This window comes from Cornus florida, unplaced genomic scaffold (genome assembly GCF_030987335.1).
Source record: "Cornus florida cultivar Cherokee Brave unplaced genomic scaffold, ASM3098733v1 CherokeeBrave_3.0.0_Hap2_Chr07, whole genome shotgun sequence".
Taxonomy (NCBI): domain Eukaryota; kingdom Viridiplantae; phylum Streptophyta; class Magnoliopsida; order Cornales; family Cornaceae; genus Cornus; species Cornus florida.
Window position 1 is genome coordinate 4,090,131 of NW_026775577.1, and position 25,810 is coordinate 4,115,940.

Below are 25,810 nucleotides of genomic sequence, written 5' to 3' on the forward strand. Positions count from 1 at the left end.
GTTTGCCATTGTCCGATGGTCATGGTTTGTAGAGCGCTCAGCTCCCTCAGTGTGTCACTACAAGATTTAATGATTTTACCGGCACTTTTTTCTGCCAGGAAAGACAAGAAAATTGCCGGTAAAGTAATCACCGACGGTTTACCGGCAGTTTGGAAAAAGCGATGAGAAAGCCTCCGCCGGGGATTTTTCGGGCAGTTTTTTGAAACCGCCCGTAGAATGCCGGCAGTAAGCTACTGCAGCCGAAAATACCGGTAGTTTTCTAACTTTTACTGGCAGAAATAAACCGCTGGTGAATCCTTTTTTTTTTTTAAACACCCAACACACTACCTATAATTGGTTTTTCAGTGTAAGCCCCAAGAGCAAAAGGAACCAACAAACCCAAAAGAGGCAACCCAAACCTTATCAACCCAAAAGAAGGAACCCAAGCCTTATCGGCACCCATGGGATAGCCCAAAAACACGCGTATTGAGGCCTACTCAAAGCAAGCCAATGCAATTTAAACAATTTGCAATTGCCAGTCGAGTGGTCATGGTTTGTAATTTGTAGAGCACTCGGCTCCCTAAATGGGTATGCTCGGGTTTGAGTTCCTCCTATCTTAATTTGCAAGTAAATATTGTTTTTTTTAGAACGTGCTATGCTTTTAGATTTTTTTGTATTTTGCTAACTGTTAGACCATCTCCATGCAAAAAGTCATTTTTGCATGTCAAATTTATATTTTGAGAGGAACTACAGTGTCAAAATGCTATATTTTAGCAATTATACTCCAATGATGTATTTCATCCAAAATATTATTTTTTAACACAACAACCATTATTTTTCAACTACCACTCCCAACTATAATTTTCAATAACCAAAATTTTTTTTTGAGTGTTTGTATTTTATTTTAGCTTATTTGCCTTATTAAAAATAAATAAATAAAAACACTGATATATATATATACAAGCACAACAGACATATATATACACACAACAGACATATACACATATACACACACAACACTAATATATATATACACACACAAGTATAACTGACATATATATATACACAAGCCCAATACCAAACTGGCAGCCTATGCGAGAAAAAAGAGAGAAGGAAGAGAGTAATAATAGATTTGGCAATAACTATATGTTGTGATATATTTGACACAATATTTGACAAAATTATATTTTAACAGTCCATTTAACATGTTATTGAAAAACTTATTTTAAACCTACTTGTTATATTTTGAAAACAACAGTCTACCATTAGTTACTCTTATATATTCTCTCACGCGATTTGAGTTTTATTTATTTATTTATTTTTCCTGATTCACGCTATTTGAGTTCCAACGTCACTTTTTAACAGACTATTCTCCTTACATTTGATGGATTTTGACTACGCGATTGAGTTCCAACATCACTTTTTTTTAACTTATTCACGCGATTTGGTAAAATTTATCTTTTAGTGCATAGTTTTACCTTTTATAAAACATAAAATCTTAGGAATGCCAATAAGGTGTGTGCGCAATTTTGCCTTTTTCTTAAAGAAATAGTCATGAACTCTCCAATGTTGGGTTTCACACAGTCATTTTAAAGGAACGTCGCTCTCATGCAATTTGAGTCCAACTTTTTTTGGAAATGTGAGATTATTAGAGAATTGAATTTTAACATAAAAAATAAAAAAATAACAACAAAAATCACAATCAGATTCTGCTAACAACTCTACATAGAATCGAATTATAAATGTGACCCTTCCTTTATAAGGAAAATTCTTTTCGGTAACATTCCCAAAAGAGGCCAAAGCCATGGCCACGATGGAAAAGGAAACTAATATTATTAGGAATCTATAACAGCGTTTTCTTTTCGAATATTAATTTTATTATTTCCTTTTCTATTTTTTATTTTCTTATACAAGGATGCTATTAAAAGATTATTGGACCCTAACATCTGGTGACACGATCATTCTTTTTGGATTTCATTGGTATTCCCAATATGACCAAGGAACTCTAAAGAACAAGTTTGGGGCTCTTACGTGGACTCTATGTTGTTGCGTGATAGACAAACCACCAATGGTTTTCTTAAACAAAGTCAAACTCAAACGACAACCTATTCATCATGGTCGTCAACGTGATGATCGTCTTCCCCGGTTCCAGTTGCCTAACCTTCCAATGGATGTGATGGTCCAAATACTCTCAAAACTGAATCATTCACAAATCCTAACATCCAAAGACAGCAAACGCTCATCTGCACTCGATCTCCTTTTCATGAGTGTTTCTATTCCATAAACCTCCAATCAGACAAAAGGATGATGGTAGAAGAAGTAGAGATGAATTATATAGATGGAAACATGGTTCCCGGGAAGCATGTATTTATCAGTTCTTGTAATGGGTTGGTATGCATATTAATGACACCAGATGTATACATATTCAATCCCTCAACCAGAGAATCCAAGAAAATACCACTCTTCAACTACAAATATGGGAAACGTTGTGCATACGGATTTGGGTACGACCACACCATTGATGATTACAAGTCTGATGCGATTCAAGTGCGTTTCCAAGTCATGTCTCTCTTTGATTTCCAGCACCTACTTTGCTAAAACTCACCTCAATGAATCATTCACAAATCCTAACATCCAAAGACAGCAAACACTCGTCTGCACTCGATCTCCTGGTCATGATCGTTTCTATGCCTACAACCTCCAATCAGACAAAAGGATGGTAAAAGAAGTAGAGATGAATTATATTGATCATGGAAACATGGTTCCCTGGAAGCTTGAATTTGTTGACTCTTGTAATGGGTTGGTATGCATATTAATGAGACCAGACATATACATATTCAATCCCTCAACCAGAGAATCCAAGAAAATACCACTCTTCATCTTCGATTCTTGGAAAACTTGTAGTACATACGGATTTGGGTACGACCACACCATCGATGATTACTAGTTGGTGAGAGGAGAAGCATATAAAATGCATGTGTATTCATTAAGAAAGAATTCTTGGAAAAAAGTTGAGTGTTTTCCTTACACTGACTTCAATTTTCCACCTCGGTTCCCTTTCGGGAAACTATTAAAGGGAGCTTTTCATTGGGAGTGTTTAAATATAGCTAGGTTGGACGTTTGGTACTTCAAATGGGGATGATAAAAGGCAGATGATTGCAGCTTTTGATTTGGTAGAGGAGAAATTCCGGGTGGTTCCTGTGCCTGCAGCTACTCTTATCTGTCGCGATATTCAGGTGTTTGGAGGATGGCCTTTGTGTAAGACTAGTTCAAAATAATCTTCAGGAACTTATGATAATGAAGGAATATGGGTTGCAACAATCGTGGACTAAACTTGTGATTACCATTCCTTATACTCAAATTCATCTTCTCCGTATGTTAAAAAGTGATGAAGCTCTGTTGCGGATAGACTACCACAAATTAGTTTTATACAACATAACAGAGGGAACTTACAGGGTTCTTGTATATCCGGACATTGAGCGGGATGGAAATATGTCTCTTGCCCAAGGAACCTACTTTGTGGAGAGCCTCATATCACCATCCTATATGTCACAATATGAAGCTAGGTAAACCATATAATATTAAATGGCATATATCTTCTTCTTCTTCTTTTTCTGTTATAATTATTATAATTCTATGCAACACATGGAATAGTGGTTTATTTTAATAGGATTGGAAATTGGTTGCTATTGAGGAGCTTTTGTGAAGCTTTCATGTCATTGTATTTTGATTCCTTAATCATATGGAAGTAGATTGGTCTTGCTATTGAAACCAGTTTGCGGCTCCCTTGGTGCTCCAATATTGGCACCGTTTTATCCCTACAGTTCAAGTTTCTCTTTTTGAAATTCTCTCTTTAACGGATTTATTACAAATTGTTTGTTATTGAGAGATTGCTGTGAAGTTATTCTGAATAATTTTAGAGAAGATGCAAAGTGTGTGTTACTTAGCAAAGATTTTAGTGAATGATTTTATAAAACATAATGTAAGCCTACATGGTCTAGACGACTTTGTACTTTGTGAACTTTGCGAGGATTGATAATTTTATTTATTTAGTTATTATTATTATTTTTTTACAATATGAAAAATTGTATGCTTTCATTCAATGCTATATAATCTAATATCTCCACACTCATTTTTGCATAGTGTTATATTATAATTAATATTAGCGGGAAAGTACTACTATTGATTTGGGAAGATCACCTTTAATAGTATCTTATTTACATTATTCTTATTCTTATTATTTTTTTTAAGAGGTTTTGATTTGGTTCAGATCACATAAACGAATTAATTGGTTTTAATTCTGTTGGGATCGGATTGATTCAAATTTAATCTGGATTCATGCCAAACTGTATCGCGTGCATCTTGACATATGCCTACAACTTTTAAACACATCTGTTCGCTATCAACACTTCTTCACTTTAAAAGACAAATAAGGGGAGAAATTAACTAATATGAATTAATCTCAAATATGCTGTATTTCTTGACCTATCTAGTGTTAATCAACTCCGACGGAGATATATGCTGCCCACATGCTGCCCACCTTGCAGGAAAATATGGTGATTAAAAAATATTTTCATATATAACACCCTAAAAAAAGAAATATATATAGAATTTATTAACTCGGATTTACTTGAATTCACTTTTGATATGCTCCATTTCTTGTCCTAACATCCGAAACAAAACCAAAGAATACTGTCATTTGAGCTCCATCGATCCTAGAGTGTTTTTTTTTTTTTTGGGTAACAAAAATTTCAACTTTCTTTTATTTCACTTGAAGCGTGGAAAACAAATCACTCTTCAAACATTATACAACTTTGATTCCCTGAATATCATCCCCATTCAGACCTTAATTTGGAGGTGCCACTAGAAATGGATGGATACATGATATCATTCTCATCGGTTCGCTGTGTCCAAGCCCTAGAAGGTGTCCAATTTCATGCAAAGCAACTGTCTCCAAGTCAACTGCTGCACCTGGATATGCCCCAGCAGACCTTGTCTCGTTGCCGTCTAAGTGAAACCTTCCATTAGTTGGTGCCCAAGCATGATCCAGCACTCCACCAGGGCCCATCAAACGGCTGTCCATCTCCATGATCACCTCTTTGAAAACTAATTGTCAAGTCAGCACTTCCATAGTCAGTCTGTGCAAATGTGAAGTACTGTGTTGCGGAAGCCCATTGATCAAAAGCTCGTGCCACGGGGCCAATGGAGTCGGAGGAAGTGCCGGGCGGAATCCCATAGGTGAGGTGTGTTTTAGAAGCTGGCCATCTTGGGTAACCATTAAAGAAAGAATAATGAGAGAATTTGTGGAGGGTGTGCTGGCCATGGCCATATCCATGATGCTGTGGCCTCTTCTTGCCTACTCTCATCGTACTTGTGCCGTTGATGATATCTGGAACGCCACATCGTGGCATCATCAGTTAGGTTAGATGATAATTAAGCTGGTAAGTTTTGATGGCGGACTCTAAGAGATCTTCATTTTCATCTGTAGTGGTTTTGAGAATGGAGATGGCTCATATAACCGACTTTTCAGGATAGTTTTTGAGCTCATGGAGGCCCTTAACATTTTCACCCTTGAAAGGGCTTCAGAAATTCAAAGGGTGAGTGTGCATAATTAATATATATTTTTTAAAATCTAGTTAATCATTCCCCGCTAATGTGACTTTTCCTTGGTCGTGAGAATTCATGTAGCAAAATTTTAGTGAAGAATTCAATTGGACAATCATTAACATTCCTTCCATCTATTACTGTATTCATTTGGGTAATAATTTTTAGGTGTCCTACAGTGGCAGCCTTGGTATTATGAAAAGTCAAACAAATATGGCCGACAAAGTAGTCACTTGGATCATTAAAAGTATATACTAACGATACTTTTTGACCTTTTAAAATAAAAAGTCTATTGATCAAATCTCCACAAGAATGTATTTCTTGTCAATTAAAAAACAAAAAAGGAAAGAAAAATAGTCACCTAACTACTTGAAAAGTCCAAAAAAATTGAATACCTCGTTAGGTCATCATAACTCGAGATCACAAATCGCGAACCTAAAGATAACCTCAACATCATGCTAGGTAATCAAACTTCGAGGGTGCAACTGTCGAATCCAAAGGAAACTTAATGACATGCCAAGTCATCAAACCTTGACAGTGCATCCTGCTATTCAAAGAAAATTCTAACGTCATGTCAGGTCATCAAATTTCAAAGTCACCTTGATTGTGAGCCAAAGTTGTTGAGCGCGCGGAACAATTTATGCATGGGTAGGATATGCATTCTCATTTACTCACACGAAGTCAGCCTACCTTAATGTAATAAGCCTAGCGAAAGGGATAGTGAACATGTACTGCGACAGAGACCCTTACAATCCACCATTAATCTTATGCTAACAGCCATATTAATGTTTCAATCACAACCGTTGTTGCTCAGCCAAATATATTCAATGCTTGCATTTAAAACTTAGCACGCTGCACCACCAAAAGTATGAAGGGAAGAATGATTAATTCGACCCTTAGATGTTTGGGAAATCATAACCAATGACCCTATATGTCAAGCAAAGACCAGGTCCTCCACCCGAGAACTTCTGGGTATTACATATATAAAAAAAAAAACTTGGACTATAATTAAATACCGACTCCAGGGCAAGTATTAAAGCAAGAACAAAGATACCTATTAACTCAGCATTCTTACCTGTGTTGTATGTATATGAGGGTTTATTATACTTTTGTTTCCTGTATCAAAATAACATGGACTTTTCTTGTAGTGTTAAATATAAGATTGACCTTTCTCTTGTAGTTTTAAATATAAGATTGACCTTCTTGTCAGTATTAATTTTGACCTGAAAACATTAAATAACTATTTTATTTACTGTCATAAGAATAAAATAGTATTTTCAAGCTTTCACGACAAGGAGATCTGTGTTATTGAACATGAGATGAGGTAAGTGCTATATTTGAAATCAGAGAAAACGTTGCTGTTATTTAGGCAGAGTAAGTGTAATAAATACTGTATATAAATATAGCAATAGACAGAAGGAATCAGCTTTAGTCTCGTTATATAGTAGTACACCTGAACTAACAAGCATTAAAATATTTACCTGAACAATGCTAAAAGTTGGATATTCTAAAAATATGTATGAATAAACACATGCTTAATAGAATATAATAATTAGTCATTTGCAATTCTTCTTGCTGTTGTAAGAACACTGATAAACCATCTTCTTCAGTCGCGCTCGTATAGCAGCATATCTGAATTAAAAAAGTGTTAAATGCTAATGATTGCCCAATTCAATTCCTCACTTTAATTCTCAGTCGACTATATGAATATTCTCTCACGACCAAGTAAAAGTCAAATTAACGTGGAATAATTAACTAGATTTTAAAAATGATAAAATAAAGTAGAATTTGGTGGCTTTATATTTTTTTTTTCCTCAAAGAAATCTAATTGAAATGCTGACTTGACAATTAGTTTTCGGAGAGGTGATCGATCATGGAGATGGACAGCCGTTTGATGGGCATGGTGGAGTGCTGGCTCATGCTTGGGCACCAACTGATGGAGGTTTCGACGAGAAGTGGTCTGTTGGAGCATATATTATAAAGTTTTGGATCTTATATATTGTAACGACCCGAACTCGTAGGTCCAATTCATTACCTGGGTTCTTACCCGAACTTGAGGTCACTTAAGGGCACCATCAACAATATACATGTCAAGACATCTACAGTGCTCAATCACTACTCATTACATGCGCTAAGGAACCATTATAAGGTCAGGAATAGCTCTAAAAATGGTGGAACAAGAGCAATGAAGGGCCCTGCATTACGGTCGGCCAAAGTGCTTATTCCGGTCTACCGAAATGGACAACCGGTCGACCGGTTGTGGCCCAAAAACTTGCGAGGCTACTGAAATTTGGGTGGAACAGTGATCGGTCGGCCGAAACAGTCATTTCGGTCGGCTGAAATGACCCTGCAACCGAAATGACCCTGTGAGCTGGGGTACTGGTACTGGATTGCTGTGAACGTGAAAATAAATAATGGTCTATGTAAGAGTTTAGAAAACTTACTCCAACCCATTGTGAAATGAAGAATATGTTCTTTCAAAATACAAAATTTACATAGTCCCAAAATCTTCTACATGAGTAATACCATAATTACATTAAGTTTTACAATCCATGAAACAAAATACAATTACTAGAATCCACAAGTCTTATTACCCATTACTACAAGCTGAGGTTCTATAAACTCATGTAACTTAGATACAAAACACAAACGAAAATGGAATCCAAACTAGGCTTGTGGTGGAACGTCGTTGTCCGCCACTCCTTTCCCGAACCTAAAAATTGTTAAAATGATGGGATGAGTATAAACTTAGTAGGAGGTATGATGTTTCACAAATATTCCATTTTTCAGCATTTTTTGATTTCTCGGCCCGAGAGACCTATGTGGCTCCCACACCTAGAGTTTTAGGTCCTGAAATTTATTTTCCAGTATTTATTAACTATTTTAATTATTATTTATCAATTGTGTAAAGGTGGAATTGGTATTTGATATAAAAATAGTATTGTTGTGAATTAGTGGCATTGAAGGGGCATTATAATCATTTCTTTGGTCTAACCTTTGACCAAACCTTTGTGTGGCACTAATACAATCATGTGGCAGATTTTTTACATTGTTTTGACTAAACCCATTCGACAGCTATCTTCAGCTGCTTCTTTTCTTCTTCTTCCTCATTTTCTCTCTCTTTAAACCTATTTTATTCCTTTATTGTTGCTCTTTTATAGCTTGATTTTGATGACTTTATAGAGGGATTTTGGGGTTGCCATGGGAATGAAAAATATTCCTTAGAGAGAGGGCTTTCCATTGATGTAAACATCAAGCTCATTCCCTCAATTCTGATTTTTTTGAATTCCCTTTAGAGTGGGAATTTTGTGGTGCTTCAAGAGAGGATTTTGTTCCTCTTGTCCTCTTATTCATCTTGGTGCTTCTTGGCAAACATTTGGTGAACCTTAGATTTCGAAATTTGGGGGCTCTTTTGAAGATCTTACTTGGTTGAGGTAGGGGTTGTCCTAGACCTCAATTCATTTATTTTTCTTGTGAATTAACCTCCTTAGTTGAACCACAATATGGCTAGAATTGAAATTTCTTTGCAAACATGTTATGTAGTTAAATCTGAAATTTATAGTTTGTATATTAATGGTTTTTTTGTTTTGTTTTGTTTTTTTTTTTTTTTTTTTTTTTTGAAACTGAAAATTTTGTCCTCTAAATATTGGTTGTGTTTATATGCATATAACTAAAATTCTAGTAATTACAATGGTTGGGTAGTTGTGCTTATAAACTGAAATTCCTATGATAATTCACCTCAACCATGAAATTGTTTTGTTGTTAGCTTCTTGTTGTTATTGTGTTGTTGTTGTTGCAAGTCTTAAATTTTGTAGCTTTATATGGGGATGATGTGTTATTTGTTTTAAACATTTAATTAGAGCTCTTCTTAATGTCGGTTGTGTTCATGTTTATAAAACTGAAATTCCAGTAACCATAATGGTTGTATTGTTGTTGTTTAGATGCTGAAAATTTGATGTTTAGTTTACCTCACTTATGGGCTGTTTTCTTCTAAGTTGGTACATTGTCCTTAAAACGTGCATGATGGTTTTGATGTTGGCTATTCTCTAAATTGAAAAATTAGTAATTACAACGATGGTGTTATAGTTGTATATGAAACTGAAATTCGTACCTTGTTTCTAAATCATGAATAAGACTGTTTTGTTGTAAGGATTGTGGTGGTTGTTGTTGCTCGAAACTGAACTGGGACCTTGACTTTAAAGCATGAATGATGGTGTTATTGTGGGTTCAAAACTGCCATTTTAGTTTGTTATCAAGTATGACTTATAGAACTGAAATTTGATGTTGGAAATGATATAACATTATGAGATTATAAAGTGTGTCATTCATGCATAACATTGGGTACTACATGGGGCTGAACAGATTTTTTTTAAAAGGAGAAGATTGTATTTTTGAAATGAAAGCAAAAATCTGAAATTTGGGGAAAATATTTGATGGAATTTTGGATAATTGGGAGAGACATTGGCACCTCATTAACATTGCATTTCACTGCGTTTACGAGATCGTATTATGTGATGATTATTACTTCCCGAACAAGCATGACCCTTTTTCTTATCACTATTCTTTGTTTGGATTCATGGAGGCATTAAGGAGTGCATTTTAGGCATCTTCTACTAAGCCGTTGTCCTCACTTCTTACTATTATTTTTTAGGACACAGAAAGGAAGTGGCGAAAGACATTCCCCCACAGGCTTAGATAGGACTTAATGGACTTTCTTATATTAATTTTTTGTTGTATATACAAGTTTTGTAAAACTTTAAACTTGTTTTGTATCTCTTTCGTAAGCTTATGTTTAGGGACTGTAGTTGGATGTAATGTATCATGTAAATGAACTTTTGGTTTTTCGTCTATATGTATGATCATGATATTACCATTATAGACGCATGTGGTGACTATTATGGGACAGGGTTAGCCTTTAACATGGCTCACAAATGAGTTCAGAAATTACAGTACTTTAAAAACTTAGAATCCGTATTTCAGTTTTCAGATTTGGTATGATGTGTTTCCTTGTAGTTTAGAATTGGTAATGATTGTAGTGACAGTAGATGACCTCGGGTTCGAGTAAGGTGTAAAGTTACCGATTTTCCCTATTTTATATTTTCTGGAATTTAATTGATTTTCTGCATTATTTTAATCCTTTTCTCGTTTGGTATGCCACGCTGGTCCCGAAGGGTGTTTTGGTCATTTTGAGTTGAGGGGCTTTAGAAGTGTGTTTTATTTGTCATTCTAAGTTAATTAGAAATGACGGTTTCATTTGCAGATTTTTTTAGAAGTCAGGATGATTTCTAGACTCAAGAATTTCTCCTAGTTTTCTTATCGTAAGGGAAGGGCATCATCGGCATTTCACATGTGTGTGTGTATTTGTATTCATGTATGTATGTTGTATTAGTGACATTAAATGGAGGGTGATATTTTATGGCATTGTTGAAGTTATAAAGAAGTTCAGTGGGCATTTTTGTTATTTTGGCTTCATGAACCAACCTAGAGAATCTAGATTCCAAGAGGGTAGCTATATTTTGACCCATTCTTTTCTTTTCCTTCGGTAGACATGCTCTTTCTCTCTCTATATTGCTCTCTTCCTTCTCTTTAGAATTTCTTCATATTAGAAGAAGATTTGGTTTAAGCCGGAGTTAGCAAATTATAGATCATTGCAAGGGCTACATTTTGGTCCCGATATTACAAGCTTTTGGTGGAATTTGAGTCTGGAGCTTGGAGCTTGGGTTGCTATCTTGAGGTAGGGGAAGTCTAAACTACGAATTCCTATAGTTTTAGTGAGTTTCCTATGTATTCTTTACATGTAAATCTTGTTGGTGTGAGCATATTTAGTTTTGTCAAGTATTGAGTTGTGAAGTATGATTTATTCTTGATCTACATGATTAGTGATGAAATGATTTACGAATTTGTGAAATTTATGTATGATGTTATGGTTGGTATTCCCATGACCCCTCTTCGTGTTCTCCTCTTCTTTGGTTGTGGCTCACGGTATTTTTAGGAATGTATTTTAGGCTTTTTTCTACTGAGCTGTTGAGATTACCCTATTATCATTAACATTTTTCAGGAATTCTGAGACAAGCCGAAAAATGATGTGCATCCATGGACACTGATGTAGCTAGGAATTTATTTCATTTTATTTATATTAAAGCTATGTAAATTTTGGCTAGGGAGGTCTCATCCTTGTATTTAATTCTTTTCAATTGTATAAAATGAGACTGTGTTATTATTTCATGATGAATGGGTAATAGAGTTATGTTTTGATCAATTATTGATGCCTTTCAATTATATTATGTCATGTTTTATAGACGTGAATCCGGGTTTGGCTGCACATTAGGTTGTTTATCAAGTTCGGCTTATTAGGAGTCCAGGGTTCTGAACTATCAGGCTGTATATAGCAGCTATCCAGGGCTTGTCGGCAGGCTGACAAAGAGAACTAGCTGACCAACAGAGCCAGCCGAGGGCTGAACCCTTCATTCAGCCGAGGGCTGAACCATTCTTTCGGAATGGCTGAGGGCCGAACCATTCTTTCAGAACGGCTGAGGGCCGATCCTTTCTCTCAGAACGGCTGAGGGCCGAATCTTTCCTTCGGCCAACCAAACCATCCGAGGTCAAAATGATAGAGCCATCGGAGGTCAGAATGACCGGACCTTGTATATCAGACCGACCAACCATGTACAGAATGATTATGCTCTGTCAGCTGACCCTTCCTCTTTGACCTATGTATTTGACCCTCTTTGTAAGGTTGTGTTTTAGAGCATTTGGACGATGGATTGACTCGTCTGATAGTCATGGACGCAGGAAATGGATAGTATGACTTAGTTGACCTCGGGTTTGGGTAAGGACCCGGTTAACGGTTCGGACCCTTGGGTTCGGGTAGTTACATAAGGACCCGGATACGGTTCGAACCCCTAGGTTCGGGTTGTTACAAGAGGTGCCTAAGACACACCTCTTGTGACCTTGTGAATCCACATAAAGAATAGACTAAGTAAAAGGGATCATGTCAATCGGGGGAAAAAAACACAACGACGACAATCATATCATAAAAAAAAAAACTACAAAACAGGTCATCCAACCATATGTATACCATGCATGCCAATGTAATTGTGACAACCAGAATTTTTAAGCTTTTAATTTATTTCATTACATTTTTTTTTTTGTCATAATTAATTTGAATAATTATGATCACTTATCAATTAAAGATTGATTATTGGATTTAAGTTAGTTTTATTACATATATATACATATATAATGGAATTTGATATGAAGCAAGCATGCAGGTGCCGAATTGTGATGGGAAAAGGAAAAGTGGAAGGTTTTTTTTTTTTTTCATTTGGTTTGATTTAGTTTCTTTATATATATATAGTTATACCTATATGTATGTAGTTTGTGTGCTAAAAGAGAGCAACGAAATTGAAGGGAAAAAAATGGAATTGGTTAATTGATTTAGGCGAGACCCAATGGAATTGGTTAATTGAATTAGTTATACCTATATGTATGTAGTTTGGTTATATATATATTGTGTGTGCTGTAAAATGATCAGAAGGTGCTGGAAATGCGTAAGGAGAAAGCAAAAAAAAAAAATATTGAATTGATAAGGACGATTTGGAGCGGTTCCTACTGGATGATATGAGATTTGGTTTTGTTATATATATATAATGTTTGTTGTGGAGAGAAAAAGAAGGCAGTCGAAATCAATGAGAGAGAGAAATGGATTGTGATGAACCACGAGACCCACGAAGAGAAATTGGTGGCTATGAATTTCTTGTTGTTTAACTTCACGTGGCCTTGTATGAGAAGAATGGGCAGCAGGTTGGCTAAATGCAATAATGAGAAAGGAAAGATAAGAAAAAAGTGGAAAAGAAGAAATAGAAAAGAAATGATGAGGGAGAAAGAAAGTGGGTGGCGGGGTCCACAAAAAATGATGCTTCTTTGTTTGTTTTTCCTTTGTGTCGGTGGTTTTGCCTTTATATTGAAGCAGTTGTGCACTAAGGGAATACAATGACAGAAGAGAAAAGTTAGATAAACACAGAGAGAGTGAGCTGATAAAGATAGAGTGAGCAGAGAGAGAAAGAGAGTGAGAGCCGAGATGAACGGACAGGGAGAGGTCCGAGAGTTGCGAAGGAAGGCAGAAGCTTGAGGCTTTGATGATTAAGTGAGGAAAATTCTTTTTCAGGTAGGGGTTTCAAATGTACGAAATTTCTTGTTCCTTTGTGAATTTTCATCTTAAATTATTGTTTAGTATGCCAATTTATGTTGAATTTCCTCCAATATGATTAGATTATTGTATGCTTGTATAGATTAATTTCATGTTCTAAATGTTTACTATGCTTGATTATTGATGAATGTAAGCATGTTGTATTTTTTTGGAAATTCTTGTAAAGCATGCTAAGTGGTTTGGATTTAAATTAAATGTATGATTATGAGAATTGACATGGCATGAAATGGTATGATGCATTCCTGTAAAAGCATTGTGAAGAAATGAGAAAACGATTTAAAAAGGAAAGAAAATGATTTTGGGAAAAAGATTTGATAAAAAGGATTTTGTGAAAACCCGGATGCTAAGGGGGTACCAAGGGTCCGTGGCGTTAATGTGACCTAGAGGGAACTAGGGAAAACCTTTAGCGTGGTTGAGCTATCTGGCCCCAAATGACGCCGCAGGGTTACCACGGGTCAGGGACAATGGCCAATCCTTCTCTCGTGTCGTCAAGGGGGTACCGAGGGACGGGTTGCATTAACAGTGTGAAAAGTGACGAATGGAAATGATTTTGAAATGGGGAGCGACATAGCACGGCAATGTATTTCATGGCACGACATTATTTGTTTTTAGCCTTGAAATTGTATTATATTCTTCCTCAGTATAGCATGATTCTGTTTCCTTTATTTTTAATTATTACTTGGATTCACGGGGTCACAAGAGGAGTGTCTTAGGCTCTACTTACTGAGCTTTATGCTCACTCTATTATTTAACATTTTTCAGGACATGGGAAAGAAGTGGCGGGTGACGTTCCACCATAAGCTTAATTTGGATTAAAGGATCATTTTGCTATTTTTGTATCTAAGTCCCATCATTTTTTTTATAAAACTTTAGTTTGTTATATTCAGTATAGAGACTTATGGACTCTTGTTATTGTAATTATATTCATAGGCTGTAACTTTAATATAAGTTGTCTAAATGTTGTAAGATATGGACTTTTAATCTTAACCATATTTTTTTTTGGACTATAACTATGATATTTGGACTAAATGGTATCAGAGCATTTTATGAGAATATTCGGGTCGTGACAGTAATGCAATGACGTGCCAATGTCGCTCCCCATTTTCAAAATATTTTCATTTCAACTTCCAAATCGTTAGTGCAACCTGATGCAAGGCACCTCTAAGGTATTATAAAAGGAGGATTGGCTAACCATCCATGACCACAAGGCACCTTCAAGGCGTCGTATCCGGCCTAGTTAGCTCAACCACACTAGGGTCTCTCCCTAATCCCCTCTAGACCACACTAACGCCACAAACTACTAGGCACCTCCTAGGCGTCCGGTTTTCACAAACACCTTTAAAAAAAAAAAAAAACATCTTTCGCAAAATCAATTTTCTTTGCTTTTAAAAAACACTTTTCATCTTTTTCTTCCCAATGAATGCATGTATAAGTTCATGCTTTCACATGCTTACCTAACAATTAAATTCTACACATTCCATCAACATCATATTCACATTTTGAGAAGAAATTCTAAGCATTCATTTCCACAACTAATAATCACAAATTTATATAGCAATTGATAAACATTTAACATACAACATGTTAATATTAAGCATGCTTTTCATCACAACGAAATTAGTCAAGTACATAGGCTCAATTAACACACCACATCATTTATCATCAAGAACACAACTATATTTATAATAACTAAACTATGCATGCTTATAACCAACTTTAGAATGGAAAATTTATAAAGAATCAAAGAAAATGTGAATTAGGACACTCCTACCTCAAATGAGAGAAAAAACCTCTAATTTGTGCCCAAAATTTTGAAATCCCCAAGGATAGCCAAATGGTGATTTGCTCAAATTAAAATGACGGCCTCGACGAGCTCTCCAACTTTGCCTAAGGTAGTATCATCAAATTCCCAAAAGATTAGGCTTAATCAAGCCTTAAATTTGTGACAAAATAAAAAGAAAAATGCAAGAAATGGGGGAGAGAGAGATTCTACCAAGAGAGAGAGATATGAGGCCTATATGGCCTTACGGACATTAAAAGAAAAGTCAATGGTGGGTCCTTCACATAAAAAAAGTATCTTTTAATTGTAAATTTTTCACTACAAAATTCATATACATATACTAATTACATTATAACAACAATTTAGCATTTAAACAATAAACTTAAGCTCAAAATACTCGTGACACAACTTCGTGCTCAGCAACCTCGGTAGCGGATCCCACATAGGACATTTCGGTCCGAAAAATAGAAAAATGCTAAAGTGGAAACCAGTGCATTTCCAAGAGTTTTGAACTTAAGGAAATGTTCCAACCAACTCTTGGACACAACTGGCACACCCCACGGTGTTCGGCAAGCAAAAAGAGAAAAGACGAAAATACCCTCAAAATTTAGAAAAATTCCAGAAAATGGAAAATGATAAAAATCGGAAACATTACATATATTTACTATTTTATGGAGTCAAAGTTATGATATTTCATCAAAAAAAAAAGAAAAAAAAAAAGAAAAAAGAAAGTTGTTCAAAATGCTGATGTGAACATGTAAAGACACCGTTTATTTGCCCAAACCACCCTTACTATTTTCAAGTCCACTTTTGTACATGTATGTACCAATCTTGTGCAGAGATTTACCATTCTTATGCATGGATATGAGATCCCACTTTTTATGCATGCAATTTTTTTTTTTAGTGCAAATTATTTTGATGACATGTTCTGCACAAAAAATACAAAAAAATAATATTTGCATACACATAAGTGATACTTTTGTATACAAGAGTAAATATTTACATGCTTAAAAAGTAGTATCTGAAAATGGTAAAGGTTATATGGACAAATGAATAATTTTTTTTTCTATGGCCATACATTAGTCAGGCATTGATCTGTCTACATTATCTCTTCAAGTTGCACCAATGATGATTTATCCTAAAAAAAAAAAAATAGGGTTGCACCAATGAGCCTGATATATATATAGTCATGTTCGAGATTTGATTTATTTATTTTATAACGGTAAATGTGTGAGGTTTGGTCTTCATTGCAGAAGAATAAAAAACTTCTAAACTTAATGCTAAAAGTTGAATCTTCCTAAGTCTATGATCGGCATAACAATATACGTGAATAAACACATATTAGAATTAATAATTGGCAATTTTCCATTCTTGTTTTTCTTTTCTTTTTTTTCGAAATGTATTTGCAATTCGTGTTGTTTTTATATAAAAAATGATAAACCATCTTGCAAAGAAAGTAGAATTATATATACAGTGGCATGGAGCCAGAAAATGAATTGAAATGTAGCGGATTTGAACAATAACATAAAAAAATTTCAAACTACCATAATAATAATAATAATGGCGGCTTTGACATTAGTTGATATTTCTATTAAGAATTGCTCATACTTCGATTTCAATTATTAATTTAGTTGGATTGTTATTACAATTTAGAAAAATTTAGATACATAATAATAATAATTATAATAAATTTCAGAGGCCGGCCTAATACAACAATGGACGGAAAGAATCTTCTTCAGTTTCCTTCATGGAGTTAGGATACCTAAATTAATTATTAAATGTTAATAATTGGCCAATTGATCTTTTAAGCATATATAATATTGCTAAAAGTTGGATCTTCCCTAATAGTGAGATAACAACATAAGTGAAAAAACACACACTAGATAATAATTGGCAATTTGCAATTCTCCTTGTTTTTATAATAAAATGATAAACCATGTTGCAATTTAAGTAATTGAAACAGTTTGGCTTTATATATATATATATATATAGACTGAAGGAATCTTATTCAGTCTACTTCTACTAGCATACACTTTAAGTATTATATGTTAATGATTGGCCAAAATTCTTAGTCTACAATATGAATTCGCACGACCAAGTAAAAGTCACATTAGCGTGAAATGACTAACTAGGTTTCAAAAATGATAAAAATAAAAAAAATCAAGTATGATTAATTTGATAGTAATTTTCCTTATTATTTTTTTTTCCTCAAAGAAGTCTATAAATAGACCTGCACAAATGAGCAACTTCATCATCCAAAAATTATAACATCATTTTCTTCAATCCTATGTGATAATGGCATCTAAATTGTTTTTGGTCCTCTCATGCATTTTCATCTTCTTCATACTCATTCCTCACCTCTCTCATGCACACTCATCATTTGAATATCTCAAGCCCTTGCAAGGGTGTCAAAAAGGGTGACAATGTTAAGGGACTCCACATGCTCAAAAACAATCTTCAAAAATTTGGTTATATGAGCAACCTCAATCCCCAAAACCAAACATATTTCAACAATGATGACTTTGACGATTTCTTGGAGTCCACCATCAAAACTTACCGGCACAATTATCATCTGAACCCCACGAAAGCACTCGACACTCCTACCCCATCCATGATGACGATGCCTCGATGTGGTGTTCCAGACATCATAAACGACAAAAGTTGGATGCCAACTGGCAAGAAAAGTAATGTGCACCACCACACTTTTTACACAGTCGATCATTGGTTACCCAAGATGGCCACACGCGAACGCACAGCTCACCTATGGGTTTTCCCCAGGCACTCGCTTCGACGCCATTGGAGTCGTGGCACGAGCTTTCGACCAATGGACTTCCGTAACACACTTCACGTTTGCACAGACTGACTATGAAAATGCTGACATGACAATTAGTTTTTAGAGAGGTGATCATGGAGATGGAAGGCCATTTGATGGGCATGGTGGAACCCTGGCTCATGCTTGGGCGCCAACTGATGGAAGGTTCCACTTTGATGCGGACGAGACATGGTCTGATGGTGCAACTTCGGGTGCAATTGACTTGGAGACAGTTGCTTTGCATGAAATTGGACATCTTTTAGGGCTTGGGCACAGTTCGGTTGAGAATGCTATCCTGTATCCATCAGTTTCTAGTGGTGTAACAAAAGGTCTCGATGCAGATGATATTGATGGAATTATAGCTTTATATAATATTTGAAGGGGAGTGATGTATTTTTAATGTTTCAAGTACATTTTTTTGGGGTCATCTCAATGTTTGTGTGTGTGTGTCTTTTTTTTTTTTTTTTTTTCAATAACTGGGATGTTCGGGATTTTGTCCCGGTTAATTTACGGAATCCGTACAACCCCTCAGGTCACCCCAATGTTGTGGATTGTTTTTTTCAAGTGAAATAAAAGGAACAAGAACTTTTATTTACCAAAGAAAATAGCATTCTTTGGTTTTGTTTTGGGGGGTGTTCATAATTTTGTACCTTTTTATTATTATTATTATTTTTTTCCCTTTTCTTTTGTGTTTTTTTTTGTTTTATGGAAGAAATTCAGACAATTGTATAAAAGAAAAAGAAAATATTTACAAGTGTATATTGGGGAGGAGGACAGGCGGGCCACCTAACCCATTTGAATCTAGTATGCTAGACAATTGGATTTTCTTAAAAAGAGGCTTGAGGCCCAAAACAAGAGATAGGCCGAATTATCTAACCAATTTGAAATTAGTAAAGCTCACTTTGGAGACTAATATATTTTTTCAAAAGAGGCTTAAGGCCCAAAACAAGACATAGTATAGGCCCATAGAGCCATTACTAATAAAAAAGCCCTTAAAACAGCAATTACTAAAGATGGAGTTCAATCTGTATCCAACATATATCTTTACCCTTTTATTTTATTTTTTTATTTTTTATTTTTGTGTAATTCAATTGATTAATAAATAAATAATTAAAATTGTGTGAAGCCTTATGGAGAAGAAATCTTGTATATAATATTTTCACTTGTTCTAGGAGTTTTTCTTATGACCAGAACTAATGTTTTGAGTTTTGATAGATGTATTTTAAAAGTCCACTTCAATTTCTCAAACTTTTACCAAATAGAAATTATTAATTAATCAAAAATTTTCTATTTTAAGTCATAGTATCCCTTCGGAAAAAAAGAAGAAGTTATAGCATCCCTCTAAATGTCACATTTTCGTGTTTGACACTTTTATTTGGTGATGTTACGTTCAATATTTACCTAAAATCTAAAATGTCCTCACAAAGCTTGGAAATTTTATTTTATGCATATAAAAACATATATTTTATATTATAAAACAATGAAAATATAATAAGTATAGTTGAATTACATTAAACCCCCATTTTCTATCTGTATTTTGTACTAAACTCCCCTTTTCTAATTTTTTTGCCAAAACCCCCCCTCAATGTTATATTTAAAATTACAGGTAAGATCTCTATTATTTAAGCAATCTATAGGGGAATTAAGTATAATTATCCCTAATAATAATAATAAAACTTGAATAACCCAAGGGATTGACTTAAGTAAATAAATTATATTGTTTTGGTACATAATGAAGTAACAGGTTTAAGATTCGATTCCTTTTAGATGCCAAGTAATATCAAATACCTTTAAGTACAAATAATTCCTTGGCATGACCTATTTTGTTAAGTCCAAACTTACATATGCTCACAGTTGAAATAGCACATAATATTTTTATGTTGTGTTTGGTAGGAATGAAAGAAAAGGTGTGGAGAGAAAATATGAAGTAACTAATGAACTTCCTTTATTCAGTAAAGATTATAAAATGAAAAAAAGGAAAATAAGGATAACAATGTCACACATCTTTTCTCATTTACAAATTTTTATCCTCCTAAAAATGGACGAAAGAAAATAGGACTATTATAGAAGTTTTAAATTAAATATTATCTTAAATTATACAAGTTTTAAATTATAGAACTATCATCTATAAATTAAAATATTATTGGATATAATGGTAAAATTAATTAAAACATTTTCTTTCTTTCTCTCTTAACGAACATAGTAAATTATGGGTTTATTTTCTTCTCTTCTGTCCAACAAAACAAAAAGAAGTAAATATACAATTTATTGAATGATGATAAGTAATACTAAATACTTTCTCTGTCCCACAAAAAATAAATAAATGAAAATAAAAATACTTTTTTGGAAATTTAATATTTTAGCAGTGTAATTTTTAATATATATTTTTTATTATAGTGTTAGGGAATAAATATTCAAATATACCCTTATACAGTGGGTTCATACGAGGTCATTGCTTTTATAATTTCAAGGCAAGGAGAATAAATTAGGAATATTATAAAAATAGTACATTTAATTTTGAAGTTGGACAATTATTTTGATACAGTCAAAAATAAAAAATAGATATTTTTTGTGAGAAGAGAGGAGTAATCTTTTTAACATTAAATCACAATCATTCTGGTATCAATTGGTCATTTGCATTTCTAGCATTTCATTATTGTTATAAGTTATAACACAGAGTCTACATAGAAGCCCTGAATTTATTATTATTATTATTATTTTTTTTTATAAAACGGTTAATGTCAGATAGACAGAGTCAACAGGCTACACGCTATTGTCCCAAACTGGGCTTAAATCCTTGCACTTCCATGCAAGAGAAGGAGGATTGTCCTACTCCATGACCTAAAAAGCTAACCTCTGAAAATTTTAATTTTATGTCATATCATTATAGTGTAAATCATACCATACTGGTGATGGCCATCAAAACCAACTAAATTTGTTTCCTAGGAAAAAAAATTATATATCAGTTGTTTCTTCTTTTTCTTTTTTATTTTTAATTGAATGGTAATGCAATCACACACACCTTTTTACCACGTCCAAACTTGAGCCTTCCCTCCAGGCACAAACTTAACATAGGGCCAGTTGGGGATGCCCCCACTGAATTTTTTATATTTTCATTTTGCACCTTAATTTTTTTAGAATTTATGAAAATGCCCCCACTAAAATTAAAATTTGCCCCAACCTAATGATTTTTTTTTTTTTTTTTTTTTTTTTTTTTTTTTTTTTTTTTTTTTTTGCATTTTAGTTCAATTTTTTGAGAATTTATGAAGATGCCCCCACTGAATTATTTTTTTTGCATTTTATACTTTACATTTTTTAAAATTTATGAAGAAAACTCTATTGAAATTATAAAAATGGACCCACTATATAAGTTTGTCCCCATACATTAAAAGGCTACCCCTCTCACAAATTTTTTTGGGTCCGTTAATGCTTCCCTCCTTTTTGGGAGCTTGAGGCTATATTTGGTTCAATTATTAAAACATCATTTCTAACACATGCAAACACAAAAAATTGTTATAATAAAAACAAAAAAATTAAAAAGGTAAAAGAAGTGTAAACTCAAGTAGAGAAAACTACTAAACAACAAAATTCGGAATTTTTTAAATGAAAAACTATTTTTTTTTTTGAATGGTAAAGTAAATTCACACACACATCCCTTCAATGCGGTTCGAATCCTTGACCACCCTTTCGTGGTGTCAAATTTGTACCAGCTGAAATATTACTCATTTAGTATCTATTCCATTTTATTCCCATGCTTGAAATACTGCAAATAATAATAATAATAAACAAATAAATAAATCAAACAAACACAACATTAATTTTAGTTTGCCGGTCCTCATTGCTAACATCGGGCATCTTACTACAATATTTTTCCTTGGGTCATTAATTTTAATTATTTGCTTGGGAAAGTATGTCACACGCATGTTTCACAATCATACAAATTGACCCCAGTGGTCTCTTGGCGGAGCAGGAAGTCTTAGGGTACCATCTGTTATTTAATGCATGTGAATTCTAGTCCACTTCAATTCGTTTTCATTAGTTTCCAAACTCCAATGGTCCCCTAAGACTTCCTGCTCCACCAAGAGACCATTGTTCTAAAAAATGCGCTACGCATTTGGCCGACAATTTGAACCTTCACCTTCACACTGACCCAACAGAATGATCAAACAATACAAAACAAATGTGAACACTAAAGATATTCCTGACATTGTACACTTTGATTATCTTGTCCCTCAGTTGGATACGCCAATGACCCTAGAGTGTTTGGTTAGCTATGTAATACTGTACTGGTCTTCCTCTCAACAGAATAAGAAACTTCTAAGGCAACGGAAATTACATTAATTGTATGTACACTTCTAGATGTTCTCTCTACACAAAACACGCCAATGACCTCGCCTTGTACGGTTCGGCAATCCATACAACAAAATATGAAGCCACCGGAGACTTCTCACCATAAAACTCACCTTAGTATATATATCTTCCTTTCAATTTCAAATATATAAAAATATATACATATAAATAAATGGTGTGGGGGTAGAATGAGTCCTACATTGATTAGTGAAAAAGGAAATCTAAAATTTATATTGGGCAGAGGTCAATCAACCTAATTGGTTAATATTTTAAGTTGTATATATATTCTCTTTATAACAACTGGTATTAAAGTCAAGTTCAATAAAACAAGAAGGCCTATTGTTGGGGACAAATGAACAAGTTCAGAGGGATGAATATCCCCATTCCAACAAAACACACATTTTTTTTTTTTTTTTCCAATTCTAGAGATCTCAACCTTCCATTTAAAAAGAGATTAAACTATTTGAACTCACGATGGCAAGCTTACGCACTATTAGCTTCTATATTCTAAGAAATGTAAAATATTGAGAAAATAAGAGGGGGAGACAAACCAAATGAAATGCATTATTTACTGTATGTCTATGCCACGAGATTTTTCAGAGTTTCACGTTATTTTGCACAAAATAATTTTTTAATCTTGAACCTTACACAAAATTTTATTATTTTATTGCACAATGATAAGTAATACCCTCTCTTGCGGATCTACAGTCGCAAGTTCAACTTTATTTAGCAGTCTCCTTGTTATAACACATTCGAAGACCAAATCCTAATTTTATTTTATATTATTTATTTATTATTATTATTTTTTTAATAAAACAGTTAATGCCAGATAGACAGAGCCTACATAGACTCCCAAATTGGGCTTCCATGTAAGAGAAGGAAGATTATCCTACTCCATGAACTCAAAAACTAATCCCGAAAATATTATATTGTTATTTCATCACAATATAAATCTAACCAGGTGATAACCATCAATACCTACTAAATTTGTTACCTTTAGTCACTGAGAAGATCGGTTGTTTCATTTACCCCCCAAAAATTTTAATTTACCGGGAAAAAAAATTTCAGTCTACTTCCTCTTCTTTTTAATTTTAATTTTTAATTTTTATTTGAATGATAAAATAATCATAAACCCTTTCACCATGGTTGGGCTTGAACCCTTTCTATCTTTTTAGAGGTTTGACGCTGTGTTTAGTTGAATTATTTGGAATATCATTTCTAACACATGCAAACACAAAAAAATTGTTATAAATTTTTTTTAAGAAAAAAAAATGTAAAAGAAGCATAACCTCAAGTTGAGCGTGTTCTCGTTTTAATGATAAAACAATCACACAAACCCGGGCTTGACCCCACAGTGTTCCTTCTTTTAAGTTATAATAATGTTTAAAGTAGACAGTTTTCTCCAGAAGTACACGAGACTAAATGCATGTGAATTCTAGTCCACTTCAATTCGTTTACATTAATTTATTGACCCCAAAGTCTGCACCCCAATCAATGGCTTAAAGACTTCCACCCAATTAATTCGAAATTTGACTTCTTTGATTATAATTGTATGTGATGAAAAACTTGAACATGCACTTACGTAACCTCTCTATAAATTAGCAGTCTTTGGGACACCAAAACATACCAAAAACCAACACAAACCCTAATCTGTTCTTACAACAAACTTACAATGGCCCCTAATCTCTCTCTTCTTTTAGGTGTTTTCCTTCTCCTCCTCGTCACCGTTCAATCCAAAAATCACACGAAACCACCCGAAAAAGGCTTCAAGTTCCTCCAGCACTTGGAGGGACACCACAAGGGCGAGACAGTGAAGGGCCTTCACGAGCTCAAACGCTATCTCGAGAAATTCGGCTACTTGAACTATGGTACTACTGGTACTCATCATCATTCAAAGACTACCACTACTACAATGAGCAATCTCAACCATGCAAATGACGACGAGTTCGACGACCTCTTAGAGGCTGCAGTGAGAGCATACCAATCAAATTATCACTTGAAGGTCACCGGAAGCTTAGACTCCGAAACCATTCAAGAAATGATGCTCCCAAGATGTGGTGTTCCTGATAATATTGTGAATGCCACAAACTCATTTCCAAGCAGAAAAATGAAACACCCCAAAGTTTTCGACATGGTTGCTCAGTACACATTCTTCCCAGGAATGCCGAGGTGGCCTCTATCAAAAACCCGTCTCACTTATAGCTTCCAATCCAGTGCACAAGTTGTGGGATTGCAAACACTGAGGTCTGTGTGCTCGCGAGCTTTCCAAAAATGGCAAAATGTGAGCCCATTCACTTTTGTGGAAGCTCCCCAGGGTGCAACCGGAGACATTGTTATTGGTTTCCATCGTGGTAATCATAACGACGGGGCTCCATTTGATGGTTCAGGTGGTACATTGGCTCATGCTTTTGCACCAACAAAAGGATGGTTCCACTACGATGCTGATGAGAATTGGAGTACTAATCCGACGAGCATGAACCAAATAGACTTGGAATCGGTTGCAGTTCATGAGATAGGGCATGTTCTCGGGCTTGGACACAGTAGAGATAGGAATGCCATTATGTTCGCCTCGTATTCTCATAACCCTATCAGGAGAGATCTAAATACTGATGACATCCAAGGAATACGCGCCTTGTACTCTTCTTAAGTACATGGTAGAACCTTGCGTTAATTAGTACTATATATATATATATAATAAGCCTATATATGGTGTTTTCTTTTATGTTATTGTCATAATGTTGCTACTATGAGAAAAAGAAAATAAGTGAATACTGATGATGAACCTGTATTCAACAAGAGTTTTGTACTCGCGGCTTGTTAGCTTAATTATGTAATAGAAAATTTCAATTTCAGTGGAAGTTATCCGCATATATATATATATATATATATATATATATATATATATATATATATATATATATATATATATATATTATTCTTCTGTTTGAAAGAAGGTTGTTATTCAAAATTACCAACTGCTCTTTCAGTCACACTAGGCATTCTCACAGTTCTAACTTTGGAACAAGTGCACTAATGCAATTTGTTGTGATGTAATGTATTATTTTAGAAGGCTTAG

General features: G+C 34.4%; 2 protein-coding genes, 2 long non-coding RNA genes and 2 pseudogenes across 5 annotated transcripts; 5 read left to right on the plus strand and 1 right to left on the minus strand.

Moving 5' to 3' along the window:
• Positions 1 to 2,455: 2,455 nt before the first annotated feature.
• LOC132267619 (F-box/kelch-repeat protein At3g06240-like) lies at positions 2,456 to 3,549 on the plus strand. The gene is made up of 3 exons (XM_059768754.1): positions 2,456 to 2,782; positions 3,087 to 3,215; positions 3,265 to 3,549. The coding sequence occupies exons 1-3, from the start codon at positions 2,456 to 2,458 to the stop codon at positions 3,547 to 3,549; spliced, it is 741 nt and encodes a 246-aa protein (XP_059624737.1).
• Positions 3,550 to 4,783: 1,234 nt separating this feature from the next.
• Positions 4,784 to 6,156, minus strand: LOC132267620 (metalloendoproteinase 3-MMP-like; annotated as a pseudogene).
• A 2,467-nt stretch (positions 6,157 to 8,623) lies between these two features.
• LOC132315833 (uncharacterized) lies at positions 8,624 to 11,842 on the plus strand. Of its 2 annotated transcripts, XR_009483859.1 has the most exons (3): positions 8,635 to 9,017; positions 10,235 to 11,317; positions 11,642 to 11,842. It is a non-coding gene; the product is annotated as an uncharacterized LOC132315833 (long non-coding RNA). The 2 variants fall into 2 exon arrangements; XR_009483858.1 differs by having other exon boundaries at positions 8,624 to 9,017; positions 10,235 to 11,842.
• Positions 11,843 to 12,905: 1,063 nt separating this feature from the next.
• Positions 12,906 to 14,760, plus strand: LOC132315834 (uncharacterized). Its single transcript, XR_009483860.1, has 2 exons — positions 12,906 to 13,750; positions 14,555 to 14,760. It is a non-coding gene; the product is annotated as an uncharacterized LOC132315834 (long non-coding RNA).
• Positions 14,761 to 17,937: 3,177 nt separating this feature from the next.
• On the plus strand, positions 17,938 to 19,553 carry LOC132267621 (metalloendoproteinase 2-MMP-like; annotated as a pseudogene).
• A 4,726-nt stretch (positions 19,554 to 24,279) lies between these two features.
• Positions 24,280 to 25,592, plus strand: LOC132315835 (metalloendoproteinase 2-MMP-like). Its single transcript, XM_059814247.1, has one exon. It carries the CDS (start codon positions 24,407 to 24,409, stop codon positions 25,379 to 25,381), a length of 975 nt encoding a protein of 324 aa, XP_059670230.1. The 5' UTR covers positions 24,280 to 24,406; the 3' UTR covers positions 25,382 to 25,592.
• Positions 25,593 to 25,810: the final 218 nt, after the last annotated feature.

Coding starts and splice junctions, on each gene's coding strand:
- LOC132267619 (XM_059768754.1), top strand. CDS start 2,456: ATGGGAAACGTTGTGCATACGGATTTGGGTACGACCACACCATTGATG. Junction 2,783..3,086: donor TTGACTCTTGTAATGGGTTG/GTATGCATATTA, acceptor GTTTAAATATAG/CTAGGTTGGACGTTTGGTAC. Junction 3,216..3,264: donor TTATCTGTCGCGATATTCAG/GTGTTTGGAGGA, acceptor AATAATCTTCAG/GAACTTATGATAATGAAGGA.
- LOC132315835 (XM_059814247.1), top strand. CDS start 24,407: ATGGCCCCTAATCTCTCTCTTCTTTTAGGTGTTTTCCTTCTCCTCCTC.